A 23,069-nucleotide genomic window follows, 5' to 3' on the forward strand; every position below is an offset into this window, starting at 1 on the left:
TTAAAAGACTCTCCTCTGGGAGTAAAGTTTTTTGTTCAAACTAACAATGACCAAACTGACTTTAAAACACAGAAAAACACACAACTGAAATGTGAATTAAGAGAGGGAATTAATTTAGGATATTTTGAGCAACATAGAATGGGTGAGTTGTTGAAAATTGCTGGCTGTGTATTTTTTTGACATGTTAATTCCACATAACTGTGGTAGTTGCTGTGAGACTTTAATGCTGTGGATTCTCAAGGATCTGGGTATTTTCTGTAGATTTAAAAACACAAAAGTATTTTAGCAGATAAACTGGAAACACTGCCTGGGCACCTTCCTCCTTAGCTCAAGGTGGCTGGATGAGGGGACCAGGCCCTGTTTCCTAGTTTAGATCAGGCCTTGAGGGACCAGATTTCCTTTAGGGACCTCTCCATGGGAGCGGTGACACCCTCTCCTGACACCTCCCTCACAGAGGATGGTGAATCTGTGCACAGGGGTTTCAGGGTTGGGGAGACTTCACAGGGAGTGTGGGAAGCTCTCAGCAGCCTTGTGGAGACTTGGTTTCACCCTTTGAAGACTCTACAAAGCACTTGGTCTGGAAGCTGGGCCCCAGCAGGGCAGTGGAGACACAGGTGGGGAGGGGGGACGTGTGGAGGGACCCTGAGCCGGGTGGGATTGCCGTGCAGAGCTGGGATGCCCTCAGCCTCCCATACCTAGGGGAGCCTGTTCTCTCCTGGATCAGCCCAGGAGACCTGGGGTTTGATGAGTAACAGCGTAAAAATAAAACCTGTGTGGAGATGGGTTTATCTCCAAGCTGGCTGACTGCCCAGAGCAGCAGCAGGGCTTGTGCTGCACTGGAAGGCGTAAGAGGCCCCAGAGTAAAGCACAGCACGAGTGTGTGGAGAACTTATGTCAGAGGCAGGACATATCCTGGGAATGGTGCTGTTTGTGTCCTGGTCTGTTAATGCTGCCCAGGCAGGCCTGAGTGTGCAGGGAGCAGGGAATGGCAAAGTCTGTCCCTCCCCTTCAGTTTGATTGGATGTTTAGACCCTTTACATGTCTTGGTTTTTTTTCCATTCAGCAAGGTGACTCTTCCATTAGTGAGAGAAAGGGCTGCAAGGGGCTTTGCCTTACATTTTCTGTAAGACACAATGGAAAATCAGTATCCATTGTAACAGAGGGAATTGGCATTTACTTGTAGGCTTTTCTTCTGTGTCTTCATTCATTATTTTTGGTATCTCTAAATCCAGCTGGCCATGTAATGGAGTTGTAAGAGACTGACTGTTGTAAACAGGGACAATGCTTAAATGTTGTCGGCATCACCTATTAAACGACAGGGAATAAAATGCCTGTTCCTCTTACTGGGAAGGATATCAACCTTTCCATGCCTGTATTTTAATCTGGCGGGTGTGCAGAGTCTCAGTGCCAGCAGGCTCACGTGTCCCGTGGAAAGGAACACACTATCTCGCTGGAAGTGTTATTTCAAGGGTGTTTCTTGGGGAATCAAAGTACAATCAACCTCTGCACATAGGAAAGAGAATGGGCATATGAGAGCACAGAAATATTCCCTGGTAGTTTATCAGCAGCCCTAGCAGAGTAAAATCCTGACTGCACACACTGGCAGTCTTTTTACTTCTATAGAACCACGATTTCATCCAGTATCGACACCCTGAAGTTGACAAAAGTAGAAAGAAGTGTTCCATGTTCTAGTGGGACATTTGGACTGGCAGGATGAAAGGACACTCCCAGAACATGCCAGGTAATACTGCAGGTTCAGTCAGGCAGAGCTTATCCTTGGAGCCTCCCTGCCTGTCCTGGGCTGTGACACTGTGCTGACGTTGCTCATCCACTTCTAAAGTTCTAGGAAATCCTTGGCTGTGAAGTGCTGGATTAGTGGAAAGCACGGATTTCACTACAGCAGATATTACAGCCTGTAAAATCATCCAACCCTTCTAAAAATGCAGCTGAAGCAGTTGGGTGGAAGGTTCCAGCAGCAGCACAGGCTGCCTGTTCTCCGGGGTCATCCTGATTCTTAGACACTACATTAGAGCACTTTCAGGGTCGTGCTTAGAAACTATAAACATTGATTTAGTCACACACTGATTCTTGAATCCTGATATTTAATGTTTTTAACATTCTTCCATCTAAAAGCTATTGCTTTGATACTCCTTGTGAAATCACTGAGTGCCTGCTGGCACCGCCGTATCCTGAGAGCTTGGTCCCCTGTGAACTTCAGTGATTAGTATCTCATTCCAGGAGGATTGTTCAGGAGAATCTACGGAAAATCAGAATCTCACAGAGAGCAGGAGAGGAACCGAATTACTTGTTTCTCTCCCTTCCGTGACTGTCCCAGACTCCTTCTCCAGGGGGTTCTGCAAAATCTGACTTTGTTTTGGCCAAAAGCAGAGGAGGATCATAGTTTGCCTCTTACAGAGTGTGAGGGAAGTTGTGGGCTCCAGAACAGGCCTTTCCAGGTTACCTTTAGCTTCTGGAGCACCCTCCAGTCCCCCCTTGCTGCAGGGAACCGATACTTTCAGAATACGATTAAGGGATCTGATGTACAGTATCATTTTATTTGAGAAACTCCCCTCTGGGGACACAGTGTTTAACATTTCCTTTGGTTACTGTAAATAATAAAAGATAAGTCTGTTCCGCCTGGGACTCCCAGTGAGAAAGAGGAACAGATTTTGGTGATGAGGGGTCTGCAGTGCTTTGTTCTCATGACTACTATATAATGGGATTGAACATATTTGCTGCCATCTGGCCCGTGCAGCCGAAACAAAATACATCACTAATGTTCCGATTGGTTTTGAAACATCTTGTTCTCGTCAAAAAGTATTTTAAACCAAAACAGGCTTTTCCAGTTTGTGTTTGTCTTTTCCTAGGAGGCCATGGCGAAAATGGGGAAAATTGGGAAAGTTGTGCAGCCCAACCACGAGCACAAAAGGTAACACTGGGATTGTTGTGTTCCCCTGGGAAAGTTGGGGTGTATCTCTTTATATCCCTGTTCAAGGACAGTAGTGTTGAGCACCCAGATTTTTTAAGTGTCATAGTACATTATATTTTTAAGATTGTTCACATTAAATTTCTAAGGATCATTTCTATTAAGGTTTAATTATTTCTGTTATATTTTTAAGGATTATATTATATTTTAAGCGTTATTTGTGTTAATTTTTTAAGGACTGTAATATATTTTAAGGGTTATTTATGTTACATTTTTAAGGATTCCATATTCCATGGGCGGCGGCGCGCGGGCTCCCCCTGGTGGCGGGAGCGGGTCCGCGCGCCCCGGAACCGGGATGGGGGACACGGGGGACAGGGACACGGCGGGACACGGCGGGACACGGGGGTCCCCTCGCCACAGACACACATTGAGAGGCTGGAGCGTGTCCAGGGAAGGGAACAGAGCTGGGGAAGGGTCTGGAGCACCAGGAGCGGCTGAGGAAGGTGGGAGGGCTCGACCTGGAGAAAAGGAGGCTCAGGGGGCACCTTCTGGCTCTCTGCAACTCCCTGACAGGAGGGTGGAGTGGAGTCGGGGGGGATCGGGCTCTGCTCCCAGGGAACAAGGGACAGGACAAAGGGAAACGGCCTTAAGTTACATCAGGGGAGACTTAGATTGATGTGAGGGAAAATTCCTTTATGGAAGGTGTTGTCCTGCCCTGGCACAGCTGCCCAGGGCAGTGGTGGGGTCCTCACCCCTGCAGATATTTAAAAAACATGTGGATGTGCCACTTGGGGACATGGGTTAGTGGTGGCCTTGGCAGTGCTGGGGGAACAATTGGACTTGGAGGGCTTTTCCAGCCTGAATGATTCTGTGCAGCACCAGTGTCTCCCCACTCCCATGGCAGAGAACTCTGGGGAAAAGCTGTCTGGGAAGCAAAGCTGGCTGTAAGGAAAAGGTGTAATTACAGCTTGAAATCACTCGTTTGGGTGGAAACTGTGCCCTGGCAGCGCACAGGGAGGGCTCTGATCCCGGCAGAAGGTGTAATTAGGGAAGAGTCAGTTTCTTTGATGTTGAGGGAAGGCAGTAAACGTGTGTATTACAGGGGGTTTAGATCTTCAAATCTTGGGCTTTGTTGAAATTAACTTCCTTACACAGATTTTATGACAAGAAATATGAAGTATTTTTGAAGCTTGTGGAACATCAGAGGGAGTATCGCTCCATCATGAACAGCTCGTGATCCCAAGGGATGTCGTCTGGGAACAGCAGGGATAATGAATTTCCAAGCACGTGTGATGTGGGTAATTTCTTCTTACTGTGCCGTCCATGTTAAAAATATACTTTTATCATTTAAAGTATACATTTTAATTTTCAATGAGAAATAAAATGCACTCACTTCGCTGTGAAGCACTGTGTATTTCCTGTCAATAATCCCTGCACCCAAGGGACAAGGAATATTCATCTGTTCCAGTCAGAGAACACAAGATAACCATCTGCAGGTACCCCAGTGCTTGTGTTTGGACTGGCAGGAACAGCACAAGGAACAACGTGACGCACTCTGATGGACTTGAGTCCACAGAGTCACTGTTCATGTAGGTAGACTCCATGTTATACCTTTAGCTTGAGAGAAATTCATTCTTTAGCATTGGCATAGGCTGCAATTCCCAGTTAAATGCAAACAGAAGTCACACAATAAAAAAATTGGACTTGGAATATTTGGAAAATAATAGTTTCTGCTTTTTTTTTTATGTTCATAGTTAGTCCTGAAAAACATCTGGTAATTTTTTTAAAGAAACAATGCACTTCCTGCCTTGTAGTTCATGGAAAAGCAATTGTTGCCATTTCCAAAGTACCCATTGTTAGGAGAAACAGCTTTACAAGTTCAGGGACATAATTAAAGACAATGAAAGTTGATGGGAATAAAATGAAGAAACATCACAACACAAAGAGTAAAACAAGCAAGAAAATGACTGAGACACGGTGGTGTGTCAGAGCTCACAGCTCAAGGGCATGATAAAATATGGCAGCTGGGAATACAGGGAGGGGAAAAGCAGTTGGAGACCAGTGTGTTGTAAACAACAAATATTCATAAATTTTAATGTATCTATTTCAATATACAATTAATCTGTAAAAAAGAAGTCCACAGACTCCAAATGGATAGCAAATGTACTGATTATACAGGGACAGATGTGCAGGGTTGGCTGGCACTGTACCAGCGCTTCTACTCTTTGCAGTTCAATACAAACACACACACAAACAGCTTCAGCAAAGTTTCCATAAACTTCCTGCTTTTTATATCATTATCATCAAACTGGCCTTGATTCCTCAGGCTGAACTGGTACCAAGGAGTGTATGGAGTTTAGAAAGGAAACAAACACACTGGCTTGGTGTAAAATGTAGATGCACAAAATTCAAGGAATCTCTGTACCTTATGTGGGCTTGCACAAAACAGTTACAGGGAGATTTGTTCACATTTCCTACAGGGCTTTTTAATGTTTTTCTCCCCGTGTAATACTTGTACTTTATAGCTGCATTTCTGTTGCAGGACAACGTTACTACCAGTTTCACATTATGCATTTTAAAATCTGACTGTTCCCATTGCGGAGCTGTAAGAAATCCATATCCCAGTGTCTGGGAGATCAGCTGTGATAACACAAACACTGGTACAGGATTTTGCAGTGAGATTGTCTGACCATCCTTTTGTTATGCAAGACTTAGCAAATTGTACAGCTTGTCAAGTTCTCAAATTAAAATTTAATTGAAATTGAGCCAAGATGTAAAATGTTAAAGCTCAGGAGTTCTAGCACTCTTCAGCTGCAGGTCGATGGGCATTTTAATGTTAAACTCTGTTTTTGGCTTTAGGCACTTTCAATTTAGGCTCTTTGGATGATGAGAAGTTACAGAAAAATGCAACATGAGAGAGTTTAGCAAGTGCACAGTGTAAAACTGCCCTCTGAGGTTTCACACTGAGTCACTTGGTGGTGCCAAGCACTGCTGGGTCTTGATCCAGCCCATGTCACCAGCAGAGGGACAAACCCATCACACGTGTCCCCAGTCCAAGAGAAGCCTGTTCACCGTTTGGTGAAGTTTGCCCAAGGGCCCCACTGGAGCCAGTCAGGCCCAGGCCTTGCCTCCCTCACCCACTGGGTGCAATTTGCTGACAGATGTTTATCATGCAACTTAAAAGAAGGGGAACCACCCTGTCATCAGCTGCTCCAAGTATCCTGCAGAGAGGCCCAGGCTTCACATCAAATGGAGAAGACAAGCATATTGTGGTTCCAAAGGAGCAAACAGCAACTCTGAGGAAAAAAATTCACGAGACACCCCCAGGTGAAGATTCTTCACAAGGCAAGAGTCAGGAACAGCAGCATGTCATACAGGTAATCTGCAAACTGAGTATTCACATGACATAAGTTATTTTGCATCCTGATGCTTTCAGTTCAATGTGTCTCTAAGCATTTTCAGATTCAAATCTCTTGAATGAAGAACCTTTCTGTGCTGCGTGAATGCCCCTGTGCTGTTCAATTGTTGTGCAGTATCCAGAGAAACACTTCTAAAAGGGATCCCCACTGCCCCAGACCTTGGAAAAGAAAATATTCTGCCTGACATTGAATCCTTTTGGGAATTGGGTCTTAACGGCTGCGCTGGTGTGTGCCTGGACTGAGAATTTGGCACCGAGTGTAGGCTGTGAGTGCTTGGAAATGAGGCCTTGAGTCTCGCCCTGCTTTGCACAGGAACTGTAGGACTAAGTGATTGTTCCTCTTCATTAATGCTGTTGTGTTGGGTTAAAAATTAATGTTCCCCTCCACGGGGCGTAGTTTAATCTGTAGGTTAAAACAGACTCCACAGTTCTTTCAGGCTCCTTCCCAGGATGTGACAGGAGAGGAAGGAAGTGCTTTGGTGATATCTTACACCCTGTCAGGAACAGGCCTTGCTTGTGTCTTTTACTTTGCAAAGTGACTGTGCAAAAATGGAGCCTTTGCTCTTCTACACTGATACGTACAGAGATACACAGACCAACCAAGGGAGGGTTTCCTTTCCGCAGTTTCTTTCCCTGTGGATAACACCTTATTCTTGAAGCTCCCTGGATTGTGTTTGAAGCCCTCAGGAATACAGGTACCCTGTGGACAGAAGCATTGCTGCTCCATCAAAGAGTTGTCCAGAGCCAGTGTGGCTTTCAGGGTTGTGAGGGCCAGTTATCCCAGACAAAACCAGGAGGCACTGCCAAGGAGCAGATGTACCTCTGGAAAATCCAGTTGTCACATCCTTTCCAATTCTTCTTACCCAGACAACTGCTGATTTCCAAGTACAGCATAGAGAGGTCTCAGGAAAGAGGGCAGGAAGATGAGGCTGGACGTGTGGTGACAGCAGTGGGTGACACACACACTAATGTCAGGGCTGGCACCAACAGCAAAAACAGCAAAGCACAAACAGCATCTGATCAGAAGCAGCATGGCTTGACTTGCAGCTCCTGGGGCAGCGAGCAGTGTGACAGCTTAGGGGAAACAAAACCTCTCAACAATTAAACTGATCAAACCTGACAAGGACGCCAGTGCAAACAGCAGCACAGCACTGAGCTGCCACTGGGATGGAATTGTTCTGTTGAACTGAACAATTACCTTTGTTCTTCAAAATAACCAGCAAGTAGTTTTTTGTAAGCTGTGCTGTAATGAGGAGTCTCCAGGATCCCTCAGTGCAGGGTTTCTGCACCCAGAGTTACTTTGTCTGCTGTCATTGGAAAGGGGAATATGGGATAAACCGTGCTTGAAATCCAGTATAACAATGGTCCTGATGCCATTGGTTACATGGTGTGTACAAGGACTGGGGATGTTAAATTTGGCCCAAAAGTATTTTTATGAACCTTGCTCTGACTTCTGCTTTTTACTCTTGTTTTTGTTCAAGTGTGGGGTTTTCCTTTGTGACTGTTGTGTTCTGTTTGCACTCACAGACCAGTTGTTTGGGCCCATGGCTGTGTTTATCCCTAAATCCCCACCCAGCCTGTATAAGCCCAGTCTGGCACCCAGCTTGCAGCATCCCCTTGAGCTTTTGCATTTGCCAGCCATCACACCTGACTTCAGGAACTGCTTTCTTTGCCCCAGTGGATCCAGATCCTGTCTGGTGATCCAGTGGCTGCACTGCTGTGTCTGTGCTCCATCCTGGTGAGGTGGACAGGGCACGGATGGGTCCCAGAGTTCTCCAAGGCCTTTCACAAAAGAACCCTGTGGAAATTAAGATTTGCTGCACGTGGAATCCTTTGTTTGGTAGAGGAAAGGAAGGACTCCTCTGAAGTTGACCTATTTGTGCTTTGGTGCATTTTTCATAAAATAGACAAAATCCTGTTTTAATCCAGCTCACTCCACAACCTTCTGAGGGAGCCTGTAGGTTTCTCTAAAATACCTCTGTGGTTATTGTTAATTAGAAAAAAATAATATTGCTCAAGGATCGCTTTTCAGTTGAACTTCCTGAACATATGGTTCAAACTGAAGCTGAAAAGGAAAACTTCAGGACAAACTGTATGAATTACTACTAATAATAAAATCAGACATTTTTTATAAGTCCACATTAATCTTCCTTAAAAGCTTTGGGTTGACCACATTTTTTAAATAAAACTTTTACCGGAGCGGAATTTATTAAGAGAGCTCAGCGTTGCCTTAGCTCTGATCCACAGGGCATCAAGAGAAGTTTTATTGCTGATTTCAGTCACAGCAGACTTAGATCTACACTGAATGGTTTTGATAAGCCCAATGTAAAGTTTTATTGGTTTAAGACATGAAAAACAGACATTACAGAGAGCACTTCTACTCTATAAACACAGTCATAACATGTATAATGCTTTGCAAGGAGTCAGTGCTTTGGAGTGTAAATAATGGTGTGTGGAGGAAAGTGAAGCCTGGCTAAACACATACAACTAACAAAACCAGTATAGACCAAGCTTGTACATGGTGCTTCTACTCTGCAGATCTCAAAATTAAATACAAATAGTCTGTATCATTAGGTCATACTCACAGATGGGAAAGGGAAAATTAACCAGACCAGGAAAGAGGGAAGTTGATGCTCTTTGTTGTTATGTCTGTCCTTGAAACTATAACTACTGTGGTATTATTTGAAACACATTTTGAGGCCATGTGCTCATTGTTTGTCCTGGAAGAGTTCTATTCAAAGCCACCTTTTCCTGTATGTTATAAAACAGTGTTAGAAAAACATGAAACAACATAGAATATTACACGGTGTCTCTCCTGAGGTGTCCTGGCTGTTGGTGATCCACTGATGCGTCGTGATCTCGGAGGATGGTGATGCTGGCAATGGTGACAAGGGGCTGTGCTGTGTGAGCATCATTTCAATCTAGGGGAAAAGTACATTTCCTAAAGATAAAAATGTGGTTTTATTGCACCTTGTTCTTCCTTGTAAATATAACTTGCACTTGCTCTAAGGTTGTGGTTCTGGCTCCAGTGGTGCAGAATGTGGGCCTTAAAAATCTTGAAATCCCCTTTATAAATGGAATTATGAACATAACTCCCTCCACTATTCTATGCTTCATCATTGTATTCACTTGGAATAACTATTGAAATGCTGTAATCCCAACCATATGGCTCAGAGCCTCAGAGAAGGCATTTAGCAGGCACGTTTATCCAGAGAATTATGGTTTTACATAGATTACCAGTGGCTGGAGATGCTCTGGGGAAAGACAGGAGCCCACATCAGGGGCAGCCTTGACAGAAGGACCCTCTAAATCTGATCTGTCCCTTTCCTGTTAAACAGATCCTGGGCTGGAATAAACACTTACTGAGCATGTAATGAGATGTCTTTGAACATTTTTCCCCTATATGACCACAAAGATTTACTTAAAAAGCAATAAACGGATTAAAAAAGGCTTTATACATGGCTAGAAACTAACTTACTGAATTGTTTAATATGGACCTTCTGTGATTTTGTTTGTTTAGAAAACTGTCACAGGGCTGCAAAGCAATGTAATTATGCCTGGATCACTTCTGCTTTATTTTAGGCAGAATCAGTCCTAAGACTGGTGTGTCTTACTCCTGATTTTCACCAATATAAATTAGTTTTATGGAATAGCTGGATTTTTATGCTGATGATTAAAAAGACAAGCTGTCTTCTGAGAATTGAGTTCATGCTTTCACAGTTACAAATGTGTGATTATTGGACTGTTGATTTTTATAATAAGTTGGGGGTTTTTTTGCATATTTGAATACAAATTTTGTAATTTTCTGGTGCATTTTACCCATTCCACAAATTTGTGTTGTAATTTAACAGTATACTATGAGAGGATCTATTACTTCTTGGGCATTTCAAAAGTGGCACCTTGTAATGTGAAAGCAATGAGCAAATAAAAATTTGCTGGGGCAGCTGGAGTCCCTGTGATTACTGGGTTGCCAAATCTGGAGTGATTCCTGGAAGAGTAGTAGTACAGAGTCTTCAATAAATTAGTAATTTGATTGACATATTCAGTTCATTAATAATAATTTACTGTGGTTAGCAGAACATCACAGAAGAACAAATGCCACACATAACTGTTACTGTTTTCCCCCCTCATTTTTAGTCATGTCAGTCACTTAAATGTACTGAAATAAAGTCCAGTGCATTCTCTGCCTTCCTTGGGTGGCAGAACAGGATTCTTAGTGTGTACCATTGGATGGGTAGCAAAAAGACCCTTTACTTAAGTAAATTAATTGCTTCCAAACAATCCATCCCTTTGCTTAGCAAAGTCTGAAATTAGTAATAATATTAAGCTTTGTTTTTGGAGTTGGAAGAGAAGAATTCTATAAGCTGCTGAAATGATAAAGACACATTCTCAAATGCAAAGTGTATTATCATATGTTCCATTGCCACAGCCACGATGAGATCAGTCTTTGAAGTCAGAAATTAAATACCTGATTGGCACCTGTCTACATGACAGATCAATGAATGCACCTCCAAGTATCTGACTTTTTTACAGAATAGTGGGAAGAACCAGATGACTGGGAAGATTCAAGCTCATTTGAGAACAAACTGGTTTTTTAAATTAGTTTTTCTAATATAATAATTCTAAGAAAGAAGAGAAAGGTCATTGTGTAGGTCTGCCAGGTGAGTGTTGAGAAACCGGGTCTCTTGCCAGAGCCATGTCTAAAACTATGTCTAAACTCATTCATCAAATGAATAATTTCAAATAAGCACTGTTGATACCAATCTTTCCTCCTAGAATGAGGATCTGTAAATAGGAGGAACTGGAGGCTTCAAAACAAAGTGCCAGAATGAGGACTCAATGATCTCAGAGGGCTTTTCCAATCTAAACAATACTATGTTTCTGTAACTACTGGAAAAGAATCTTTCTCGTTTACTGTTTGTGAAGTTATAAATGTATTTGTTTCCGATTCTCAAAAGAAGAATTTCAGATGCCAAAGGCCTTTCAGATTTTTGTATTCAGATTTTCGTATTCAGATTTTCTTCTCCCTGCACTGATAAGATTCTCTCCTGATGAGATAACAACGACACAATAGCAAAGCTGGGATGGCCATGTAGGAGTAACTAAACCTCAGGAGGTGAACTCCAGGCAAAGAGGCTTTTTTTAATTCAGTGCTACCTGAAATTCATCCAGCACGTCCCACTCCTGTATTTTGACTTCCCTGCAGGACTGAGGGTATTTCCAGATCCAAAAGAGCATTATTTCAGGTACAAGCTGTGGTGGTTTCTGTCAGCTGGCACTGCCCCAGAGCTGTGTTTACAAACACTGCACACATGACATAAACCCATTAGGTATCTACTCTTTGTTTTTGCACAGTAATAACACACACATTTCTTTAGCTTTGTCTCGTACAACAAAGGGAACGAAATGTGTTTCTGATTATGCAATAGATACGGAGTCAAGGGAAACCCAGCATTCCCAGACCATAACCAATGGAAATTCTGAAAGGCTCTCCTGCCCTTTGCAGCCTCAACACGTTGAAACCTCTTGTGTATTTTGTATTAGCATGTGTTGTACAATAATTAACTTATTATATGACTCCTGAGGGACAAGTGATTATGGTTTATTTCCAGATGACTCATGAGCAAGTCTGCAGAAGGAGAGTTTGTGCTGCTCAGAAGATAGGAAAACGAAATGCTCAGTCTTGCTGATGATCCCAGTTCTGGCTGCTGAGCTCAGGCACCGTGCAAAGGTGCTGGATACTCATCAGCTGCAGTGCAATGTCCTGTCGAGACCCTGAAAATGCTCAAGCTCTGCTCCCAGAGCATTTGAGTTAGGACTATGAATTACAGCAAAGAGCCAGGCAGTGATCCTGTTCTGGGTGAACAGTATATGCATATATGGGAAGAAGAAAAGTCATTTAAAACCCAGTATCATGACACCATATTTTTTATTTTCTTGTGATCTCTGACTGAATGAAGCGAAGTGGGAAACTCAGCCAGCTCCTGCAGTGTGACAGAGGATGCAAAAAAAGGCAGTTCTTTACATACATGGTTAAGCTGTGGACATTCTTATGGATGTTAGAGGTTTCTGAGCCCAACAGGTACTGAGGGCAAGGTGGCCCTGGTTTCACCCAGTAGAGCCATTCCTTCCCCCAGTTGTATTAACACAGCATTTGGGAGGAAAAAGAGACTTGGGGTCACCTTCAGCAAAGACATCAGTGGCTTAGTCTTGTCCTGAGTAGATCAGCTAGGAAAAACATGCCAAACCTCTCATTTGTTTTTAATAGATTATATGCACATAATCAAATTTCTGATTTATTGAGTCCAAGCACTTAAAATGATGCTCAAGTTGGCTCTGTCCTGGTTATAAGGGGCCCTCCCAGCTGGATGTGATAGAAGGAGAAGACAGATGATATCTGACATCGCTGTGAGTCTGCCAGAATTAATTTACCCCTTCCAAAATCCTGAGCTGGCCTTTGAACATTTGAACGAGCAGATTGAATTAGAGATTGCAGGAGTGATTATGGCAGTTAGGGTTTGTGTCGTGAGGCTTTGAGTTTTTGATGGCATTAAACAGTCTTAACAAAATAAAATATTTAGTGTGACTTTGCGTACAATGACAGATTTTTAGGGAGCTTCCTCTCATGCAGTAGTTCTGTGTCCAGTTGCAAAGAACACAATTAAATTTGTCATTCCTCGTAGCATTTCAGGCTGGAAACTCTGTGACAGCCCATAAAAGCAACTATTTTATAGCCTTGATTTTGATCTTGGTGCCTATATATTGATGTTTCTAACCCCCATCTTCTTGGGAATCCTGCTACAGCAGAATGGGATGGTAAAATGTTTAGTTCACTAGAAGTCAATTTAATTCATTTGGGGAAATAAAAAAAAAAATGCAAACAACTAAAACCAAACCCCAAGTTCAGCAGCAAATTATTCTGAAAAACAGACTTAGAATGCAAAGAAAGAATTCAAAGATCCAGAAAAAACTTGTAACTTTTTCAGGAATAGAGTCCTTATGTTGATATTGCTTTCTCAGTGAACACGTGTTCACTGAGGCCACTTTTCTACAGCTCAGATTTGCTGAATTCTCCATGTAGGTACTTCATCAAGGGCCAGGCTTTGAAACTGTGATGGATTTTTGAGACAAAGGAGATATTTTCAAATCTTGACACATCTTTTGGCTTAAAATGAAAGCTGAGCATTTCAGAAAACAATTGTAGTAGAACGCTGCAAAACCAAGCCCATTGTACTAAACCCCAGCCATCAGATATGAGACATTTTTAATTCTTTCATGCAAAAGAAAGCCGTGAGGCACTGATCAGTTTGTTGACTATGAAGCCAGAAACTCCTGGGTATAAACCTTTATCTCTGTGCCACAGCTCAGCTCACAACATCCTCCAGCTTTACCACAAGGAAATTTAGCTTTAAAGCATCAGTGGTGAGTCCATTCTCATCAGCATCTTTGAGGAGAGGGAATTAAAGTTTAAAGAGCGCTTAGCAGATTTGAGTGCTAACAAATAGTAATTCATTTTTCCATGAGAATATGCTGTATTTAGTAAAGCAAGCCATGCTTTGAGGTTTGGAGTTGTCAGGAAGGTGACAGTGTGTGACCTCTGGCCAGCTTGCTCTGACAGGTGAGCAGCTGCTCAGGGTCTCAGTTACAAGGCCAAGTAAGATGACCAGGGAGGAGACACTGGACAGCTCATTATTTGACAACACATATTTAGCATAATTATAAGCAAATTCTAAACATGACATTTTAAAGGGAAGAAGTGATTCATGCAGATTTTCAAACAGTAATCTAATGCTAAAGTCTAAATAAATACTTCAATTATTTATTCATAATCAGTCTAATGAACACTTTTTAGAGTGGTCCAGGACACCTATGTGATGTTTGGCTTATCATTCCCCTTTCCAGAAATGTTTGAGAGGAGTTGACAGTGTTGGTGTACAATCATTCAGCAAGACCAATTATGCCTTATTTGTCAATTATTAACTTAGTTGCCCAATGGCAAGGGGCTGACAGGTTTTCTAAATTATATCTATGAAAGAAATGTACTTTTTTCCATCTCAAAATAAAACACTCCCTTTCTAAATCTTCTCCAAGATACACTTAACATCTTGAAAAGATACCTGAACCTAATAAAAAAAAATTGTGTTCCTATTTTTAAATATTAACTTGATCAAGTGCACACTGCAGGTATTTTGATCACCTGACAGAGTAGCAGCTTATCAGTGCTGTTGTGAAACAGCCCTAAAACTTGCCAGACACTTATGGTGCTTAGGAATTGCATAACTGCAGAATTAGGTTGTGTAATACAACATTGTCCAATTCCTAAGTGAAGTGCAGAATTTAAGCAGAAGGTCTAATATGCTAAAATAATTTTAATTGATAGGCATTTATACTTCATAGGGTTTTTATTCTTTGTCATGATCTGTGGTCCTTGAGGAAGGTTTGGTTTCTGTAAAAGTGTTCTCCAATTTAATGCAGCAAAATTAATAAGGAAACCTGCTCATGGCTTGGTTTTGTGCAGTGTTCACCATCCTGATCCTGATTCAACAAGGCACTGAAGCACAAGCTGAATTTTCAGCCCTCAGGTAACACATAACCTCTTATGTGTCAGTAATATTGGAATAGAAATACACTTATAACAGCAATAATGCCCCTGGTATTCCTGCTGGAGCACTGATAAGCTAAACAAAGCACTTTTCAAAGACTAATAACCGGATGGGATTTGTAGCATAAACAATGCTCCTTGTTAGTCACCAGTCCCCAGGGCATCTTCCTCACTTCGTTACAGATAAATCAGTAACAAATGAAATGCTGTGTGTGATTTCCTGCCCTGGCTGTGTCTCCCTGCTCGCGTGCCAGTGTGAGAGCTGTCAGTTATTATTTATCCATGGCTGTGTTCACATCCACAGTGTGATTTAATTACTTATTAAAGGTGCAGACTGGCAGATGCAGAAGCTGGAGCAGTTTTATTATCCAGAGAAGTGACACGGTGTGAGCAGTAATATCCTTTCAGGATGTTCTCGGAAAATGCTTCACCACAATGGACTCCTCAAATCCTTCTCTCCAGCCTTTTCCCAGCTTCTCTGCTCCAAGTGTTAAATTCAGAAAGGCTGCTCACAGAGATGTCAGTTAGTCCTGTGGTTTTTAGATGGGAATGTGGATACCCTGGAAAATCATTTTGAACACATTAAATCTATTTTAGCTAGGCCACTTGACCATTGGTTAGTACTAACTCAAGAAAGGATCTGAATGGTTTTAATACAGAGGTGAAACCTACTCTAACTAAATAGTAGCAAAAAAGATTATTTGTAAAGGGGGAATGAGCCCAGAGGATTTCCTTCTGCTGGCCAGGGGCTGTGTGCACAGGGCTGTGGTTCTTCTGCAGTAACTCAGACATGCTTGTCTTGGAAACTGGAGGCTGAATTCTGCACTATTTCAATAAGCAGGATTTTGGGTCCATTTTTTTACATCACTCCAAGCCTATTATTGCTTGGTTCAAAGCTCTTCCCCACCCCTGGGCACAGCTGGATGCAGGAGAGCAGGGGATCTTCTTGCACTTCCATCAGTGCCCAGGCTTTAATGGGGAAACTGAGATTTTATTTGGCTAAACTCAATGAATTTGACCAGAGAAAGGCTGTTAAATAACAGCAGGTTCCCTTCACACAGCTCCAGAATATTTTGAGAAAGATATCGGACACAAGAAAATCCAAACTTCTGTGAATCTCTACATTAAATCAGTCAATCCATGATTGCCCCAGGCCAGCCATTCCTGTTTCCTTGCTGACTTTATTGGTCCCAGCACATGCCTGGAAGTTGCAATCCTGGATCCACTTTGCCAATTATAGTTCAGGATTTTTTGGTGCTAGATCTTTGCAGAGTCCTTGAAGCACAACTGCAGTGCCAGTCACAGTGTTTGCTGATAATGAGCTTGTTGTTTGGCTCTAGAGTTTAAGCTGGCAAACACTCCCATGCCTGAGTTATTTTGCACAGTCCAGTGGTCCCATCAAAGCCAACAGGTCTGTATGTGCCAACCACTGGCATTACTGCCTTATTAATTCCCAATTTTACAAATCAGGTTTCTTCATCTACTCCACAAAAGGCTACCTAACCAAAAACTGGGCCTGTGAAGTATAAAGATGGGGCTGAGAGGTACAAAGGTGTGAAACAGCATTCCCTGGCAGTGTTTTGGAGCAAGGCCTGTGTAATGGCTTTTGACCACTGAGGGGTTTTTGACTGAGACCATTTTGCATGATGCACCCTTAGTGAGTCCCATCTGTGACCCTAATTCCATCCTGGAATGTAAGACTGGGAGCTGCTGGGTATGTAGGCAGGCTTCACAGAGTTCTGCTCAGATGAGGAGCTCAGCTCAGAACTGCTGAGAACCTGTTCCTGTGCACAAGCAAAGCACATCTGAGCAGCTGCCGGTGGAGGGCAGCAGGAAAGCAAGGGAGGAATCTCTATAAGAGCAAACAGAAGGGACTGGCTGGTAAAATCAGACAATAGTAACCTTTAGCTTCAAAAATGATCCAAGTGCAAAATGCAATTTTGTTAGAAATGCCAGTAAATACAATTGCAACTCCCCAGCACTGCTTAGAGAGAACAGTCTGTTAAAGAGACTCGACCCCCTGCTGTAGGAGTTGGCTTTCCCTCTTTGGAATATACTGGATCAAGAGAACCTTCAAATATGAAAGAACATGTGTTCAAAATTTTTAGGCAAACTGAATCTTATTTTCCAAGAAAACCAAGAAAAATGACATTGATATAAAAATGATGGGAAATCTGAAATCAGTTTTGACAGATGCACAGTAACTTGTTTATTTAATACATAAATATTGCAGTTAGTATCAGAATAATTCATCCTGCACTTCACATACCTGTAGCTCTCCCACTCTGATTAGCTGTGGTTGGGTTTGAGACATTGCTGTGTTATTCAATAGCAAGTGAGAGCTGTGACATTTCCACTCAGTGTTTCTATTTTTGAACACAGATTCTTCTTCAGCTAGAGAATACTATTTAAATATTCCATTTAAAAACATATCTTTTAGTAATTTTTTACACCAACTTACAGATGTTGAGAAAGAAATACCCCTTAATAAGTTAGCTGTTGATTTTCCACTTAAAAATAATAAATCAAGTTATTAACATTTTATTCAGTGAATCTTCTATGCTGATAAAGTTTATGAATAATAAAGATAATGGTATATAACTGGTACAATGGAACACAGAGTTTTGAAAATTATTTTGTTTAAAGAGATTAGAGATATTACCACAATTAGTTTCTCTAGTAGTACGTACCAGTACCCTGGTACAGAATCAATCTATGGGGATTTTCTTTTCAGAAATTAAGTTTGTGATTTCCCTGATCCTGCAAAAAACCAGAATTCTGAGCTTACTCATGGAGTAATCCCAGACTGTGGTGAGAACTGAAAGTATTTGGACAATATTAAATAAGTGTGAGGATATTCCCAGGATCAAAATCTCCAGAATGGCCTTGTTTGGACACAAACCCACCCGCCAAGCTGGTGCCTTACAAGTCACCACATGCCTCTTTGATGCACCTGTGGAAAGAGGATGTCAAAGTGGGAACGTGGATTTGTTTGTGACCAACACGCCTCTGTCACAGTTCATATCCCAGTCCTGCATTTTTTCTCATGGGCACCAACTGAAATTGTATCTGAGACATTTAATACATGTGAATTTGCAAAGCCAGGAGCTGTTACTGTGACAGAGCAAACAGTTCCATGATGTCAATGAACGTCAGCCGGAATGCTGGAACTGCCAAAGCCCACTTTCACTTGTGACCTTGTTCAGTAAAAAAGATAAAAGCGCTAAAATAGAAGGGCAGGTATCAGGGAGAAAGTTAATGAAAAGGCAGAAATAAAAAAAACCACAGATGGGAGATTGGCAAATGTTAGGGAACGACTGAGGCAGCGAGAGCAGGCCCGGAGGGACGGGACAGTGGCAAAGCAGGGTCCGGCTGAGGAGAAATGATGTTGCAGAGCTGTATTTTATTCTGCTCGAGTCACTGCTCTTAAAAGTTCCTGATTCTGAGCTGTTGCCCTGAGATAATCGAAGCGGATCATTCCTTAAAATGTTAACCATTTACTTTCCTGCTGTACAGGGCCAAAAGGTACAATTCCAAGACCTGGTCTCTTTTATGAGCACAGGTAGGTAGTTTTCCACCTCTGACCTGCTTTGTCTCCAGTATAGCTTTTTATGGAATTTAATGAGCTATCACAGCTATTGGCTCTGTGGCTCTATTTCCATCTTTTCTCTTAAAGTTTATCAATGCCTATTTCACTGACATATGAGAAACCCTAAATAATATTTGTATAAGCAGTTGCTATTTTTTTCTGAAACTGCTATAATAAACTAAATATTATTCTGTGTAGAAAGTGTGGATGCATTTTTACTCTGCATGCACACACTCGCTGTATCACATGGGCTAAGATAACTGCACCTGAAAGTTTGTAACCAAGGACCCCAGAAACTACTCCAGTCAAAACTAAATTAACCATAAAACAGACTAGAAATGCCAGCCCAAGCCTTCATAGTTTTAATGAGATGACTATTTCTTACCAGTATTAAATCTGTGGGGAGAGGGAAATGTTCAGTGAGTTAAGATGTGCTAAGAAAAGTGTAAAGAAGAGCATAAACGGCTCAGGAATTCCAGGAATCCCACTGGCTTAAACAGTCTTTTATTTAAAGCAAATGTTCTCATAGTTGAATGACTTCCAAGAAGGGCCTCAAGTGATGAAAGTATTTCCATCTAATGTGAAAATACTTGAAAGATGCTTATTCCCTGTGAAAATATTGCCACCTTTCAGTAAAGCCTGAATACAAGACTCCTTCAATGAATATACTCTTGTAAAAGGTATTAATTTTCAGAATTAATATATGAAATATCCCAAATTCCTACTGTTTTGATAATAACAGATTCTAACGAATTTCATCTCCTAGAACAGCCAAATTAATTCAAAGTATTTTACAAAACAGATACTTCAGTTACAGAGTGAAAAATTTCACATTCATCATCATGGCATTGCTCCCATTTCCCTCGGGGTATAACTGACCTGGAAAGTACTATGGAGCATCTGCAGGGAAAAGCAGTTGGGAAACACAAACCTGCACGAGACCAGCAAGGCAGTGAGAACGTCACACAACTACAGTTCACATTAATGGCTTTTTAATTCATATTTTATGATTTTTAGGTGTTATGTTGAATAAACTCCATTTGATTACCATAAATTTTAATTTGGCCAAATGTGGAGAATAAACAGATAGTCAATGCCTTTTTCATGGAAACAGAATAACTTCCAATACACATAGAGCTTGACTCAAAAGAAGTGGGAGTGTTTATGCCAGGAAGGTGTAAGAGACTGTGACAGGACATGAAGGGATGTGTGGCCCAGGGAATACAGCACGTATCAAATCAGTTTGTATTGTGTAATAATTCACTGCACGCATTTTGGGAATTCGTTTCTAGTTTGTATATCTGAAAAATTCAAACGTGCCTCGGCACCACAGAACACCACGGGGCTTATGGGATGTTCCTAAAGCTTTTGAAAAAGCTTTGAAAGATGCTTGGGAGGTGCAGACTTCCATAAATCAAATCCATCAAGCTGCTAAACGTGACTGAAAAGCTGAGGAATGTTTTTTATCTTATGTTTTCTAATGGCAAGAAACGTGCAAGGTACACAACTAACCACTAAGGGTCACTGTTTGGTGTTTTCACATCCTGATGTCTGTCTTTCCAAGTGCTTAGAAAACCCCTTTTAAGATCCAGTCCTGTATATTAGGATTTTCCAACAACACTATTTTTAAACTACCAGTGAGATGCATATGTGCCACAAAAGGTATGGGAAAATTCCAGTGTCTGGATATGGAGCTTTCTTGAGCAAGCCACCAAGTAATGTCTGAACTGAATACTGTTCATATTACTGGATACGATGATGTAAGTGTCACTGAACATAAAACCAACCCCTTAGGAATCTATTTTATTTTTATGAATAGCAGTTAAATAATTGTAGCAAATGCCATTCTTCTGTTTTGTTAAGAAAGTTAAATAGCCCTCACTGAGAGATTGTCAGATGCTTTGTCAAGAAGGCAAGAGATACACTATCAAAAGGAGTGGGCACATTTTAAATAAGTCCCTCTTGTGAGAAGTAATTTAACCTGACTTTAAAATGCAGTAACAGTGGATATCAGACATCAGGAGACTGAGCTGCAGTCCTGCCATGAGGTGGAGTCCTGGCTGGCCTGCCCAGTTTCTAGGATGTTAATATAGGTCATAATCCTTGATTGGCACTAACCCAGAATGTGATGACAGACATTCACAAAAGCTGCAGCTCATGAAGAAATCTCCAACCAGGCTTAAAAAATAAACCCAAACCACCTTATTCTGCATCAGGCACAGAGATCCCTTTGTTACACTTCTGCCCCACGGCTGAGCTCCCGGCATGGCTGGACAGTGCTGTGGTGTTCCTGATGTGCCCTGAAAAATGTGGAAGAGCTGCACAGATCTGTCTGCAGCTGTATTTTATTTCTCTGCAGGTTCAGACAAACCCTTGCTGTGTGCTGACACTAGTTTGTCTGGGTGAGTGCTCCCTCACCCGAGCCAGCCGTCTGACCTGGATGCAGCAGCCAGGAGCACATGGGTGAGCCGATCTCTCCTGACATAATCCCAGATTACCAGACCTGCACAGCCTGCCTTGTTTTTACACGGATCTCAGCCATGCTCCCTGCACCAGCCACACTCTCAATAACACCTTTCCTGCACTGCCATCCCTTAGGAATAATAATTTCTGGATGCTTTTGAAAGAGGAGCAACCCTGAGCCTCACCTGGTGCCTCCACCCATCCCTTCTGTTCCACCTCAGCCCTGGGTGCAGCAGTGTCACAGTCGTGCCTGTGCCTGTCCAGGGACCCCATGGATGTGGACCGTGCCCTGTGGACTGAATTCCCACCTTGGCCTCAGAGCTGCCTCGTCACTGTGCACCTGCCTGGTGGTCACAGGACTGTACCTGACTCTGGTCACCTCACTGGGCCTCACCCTCACCGGCTTCCCGGGTTTTACACTGGCAGGAAGCGACTGATGTTGGGATACGACACTGCCTGAGAGGGAAAGGACATCAAATTATGGAACCTGTAAGGAAATAAAGAGGGGTAATATAAGCAAAAACTAGTAGAAATTATAAAAGAGCAAAAATACTAAAAAACTAAAATGAGCATGCTCAACAGTGCAAATCCCAGCACAGAACTATGTGGGATTTTACTGTAAAAACCTTTTATTCCTTATTCTGTTTTTAATAAGGATTTACGTTAATCTTCCATGGCAACCAAGTCTCTTTAAGAACCTTTGGTGAAGGAAGTCAGTAATAGGGTTTCCAGAAATCAAAGTCTGCTCTTGAGCCTTTATCAATTCTGGACAGCACTTTGAGGGAAATAGTCATGTAAATATTGTCCATGTCATGACCACAATTTCCATCTCTGCAAGGAAAAGTAGAATCAGTAACAGAAAATTAAATTATGTGTCTTTAAAAATGGCTAAAAAGGAATATATGATGCTTGTAACAGCTATTACTCAAGATACTTAGTGTATTCTTAGGCTACCTTAAACACTAATGTGTTTAATGCCATTCTGCACAGAATCAGCTAACGAAAAATAATGGTTCAAATAAATGAGTAAAAGAGGAGATAGAAGTAAGTTCTTTTGCTGAAACAAGAAAGGCTCAGAATAATCCCATTGTTTTAGTGTAAGGTAGAGATTTTTCTCTGGTGTCTGGGGCATGGTGGTATAGAAGACAGGATCCTGAATCAGTCCAATCAATCCACAAGATCTGATCAAATAAGGTAAGCTTTTCCTATGAAACAAATATAGTAGAGGGAAGAGAGTGAACAAATTTTGGTAGTTCCTTTTTTTTCATTGAAATAAAAAAAGATCAAACAACAAAGTACTTCTACGTTTTAGCTCTCATGTCGTGAACTGTGTAAAATGCAAAGAAGTGCGTGGTGCCTGTGTGGTGGTGTGTGCCGTGCTGAGCAGGCAGGCAGAAATGACAATATAAATTAAGAACAGGTAAAAGATGTAGCCCTTCTCAATCTGTCCTGTTCGATGGGGGCAAGGGGTCCCTTCTCCAGAGGGGTTAAAGCAGTAGCTCCTCACCCCTGTGCTTCAGCCCTTCCTCCCCAGGAGATGGATTGCTATTTTTGCCTCGTTTGACAATTTTTTTAAAATTAAGCTGTTTTTTAAGAAATTCTGTATCCTGCTCTGAAATGAACGCGTGTGGCGGGTACAGGTACACTGACCTACCTACACCTTAAGCACAGGTAATTCTGCACCACACCAGCAGCTCTTCGCCCGCGATCTCCCCGGCCCGCCCGACCCGCGACAGCGCCGTGACAGCCTGGGCGGGCCGTGACGCGGCAGTGCCCGCCATGTTGTGACGGAGCGGCTCCTCCCAGGCGGATGGGATAACGCGGGGGTTGCACTCGCTGAGTCGTGGCCCATTAGTTCACTCCGGGGGAGCGAGTGACACAATCCCGCTTCGCCCACGCATCACCCCGGGGCTGGCGACACCATCCCACCCAGACCTCGCTCCTCCTGAGAGAAGCGGCGCGGCCGTAATGGGATCCCCGCCCCTAACGGGTCTCACTGTGATTGGCGCGAACACACCCCTCCTCCCCTCTGATTGGTCAGATGCGTTGTCACTCCGGGCAGGCACGGGCG

The 23,069-nt window shown here is 42.4% G+C and overlaps 1 protein-coding gene and 1 long non-coding RNA gene across 14 annotated transcripts in view; one reads left to right on the forward strand and one right to left on the reverse strand.

The window, feature by feature from the left end:
- The window catches only part of FGGY (FGGY carbohydrate kinase domain containing), a 149,832-nt gene extending 127,858 nt beyond the window's left edge, over positions 1 to 21,974 (forward strand). For 3 of the 12 annotated variants that reach the window (XM_032696825.1, XM_032696827.1, XM_032696824.1), the window contains 3 exons: positions 2,868 to 2,929; positions 6,111 to 6,303; positions 7,826 to 18,725. In XM_032696825.1, coding sequence (XP_032552716.1) covers positions 2,868 to 2,929; positions 6,111 to 6,303; positions 7,826 to 8,086 — 516 coding nt within the window. In that variant the 3' untranslated portion in view covers positions 8,087 to 18,725. Of the gene's footprint in view, positions 1 to 2,867; positions 2,930 to 4,081; positions 4,331 to 6,087; positions 6,304 to 7,825; positions 18,726 to 19,337; positions 20,047 to 20,894 lie in introns of those variants that run through there. The other 9 variants (XM_032696830.1, XM_032696826.1, XM_032696832.1 and 6 more) reach the window with 9 other exon arrangements.
- Positions 18,367 to 22,974, reverse strand: LOC116791125. 2 transcript variants are annotated; one of them, XR_004358614.1, is made up of 2 exons: positions 22,653 to 22,974; positions 18,367 to 21,829 (listed from the first exon to the last, which is right to left on the reverse strand). It is a non-coding gene; the product is annotated as an uncharacterized LOC116791125 (long non-coding RNA). The 2 variants fall into 2 exon arrangements; XR_004358613.1 differs by having other exon boundaries at positions 22,649 to 22,974.
- Between the last annotated feature and the right edge of the window lie 95 nt (positions 22,975 to 23,069).

The sequence above is a fragment of the Chiroxiphia lanceolata genome, chromosome 9 (genome assembly GCF_009829145.1).
Source record: "Chiroxiphia lanceolata isolate bChiLan1 chromosome 9, bChiLan1.pri, whole genome shotgun sequence".
In the NCBI taxonomy this organism is placed as follows: domain Eukaryota; kingdom Metazoa; phylum Chordata; class Aves; order Passeriformes; family Pipridae; genus Chiroxiphia; species Chiroxiphia lanceolata.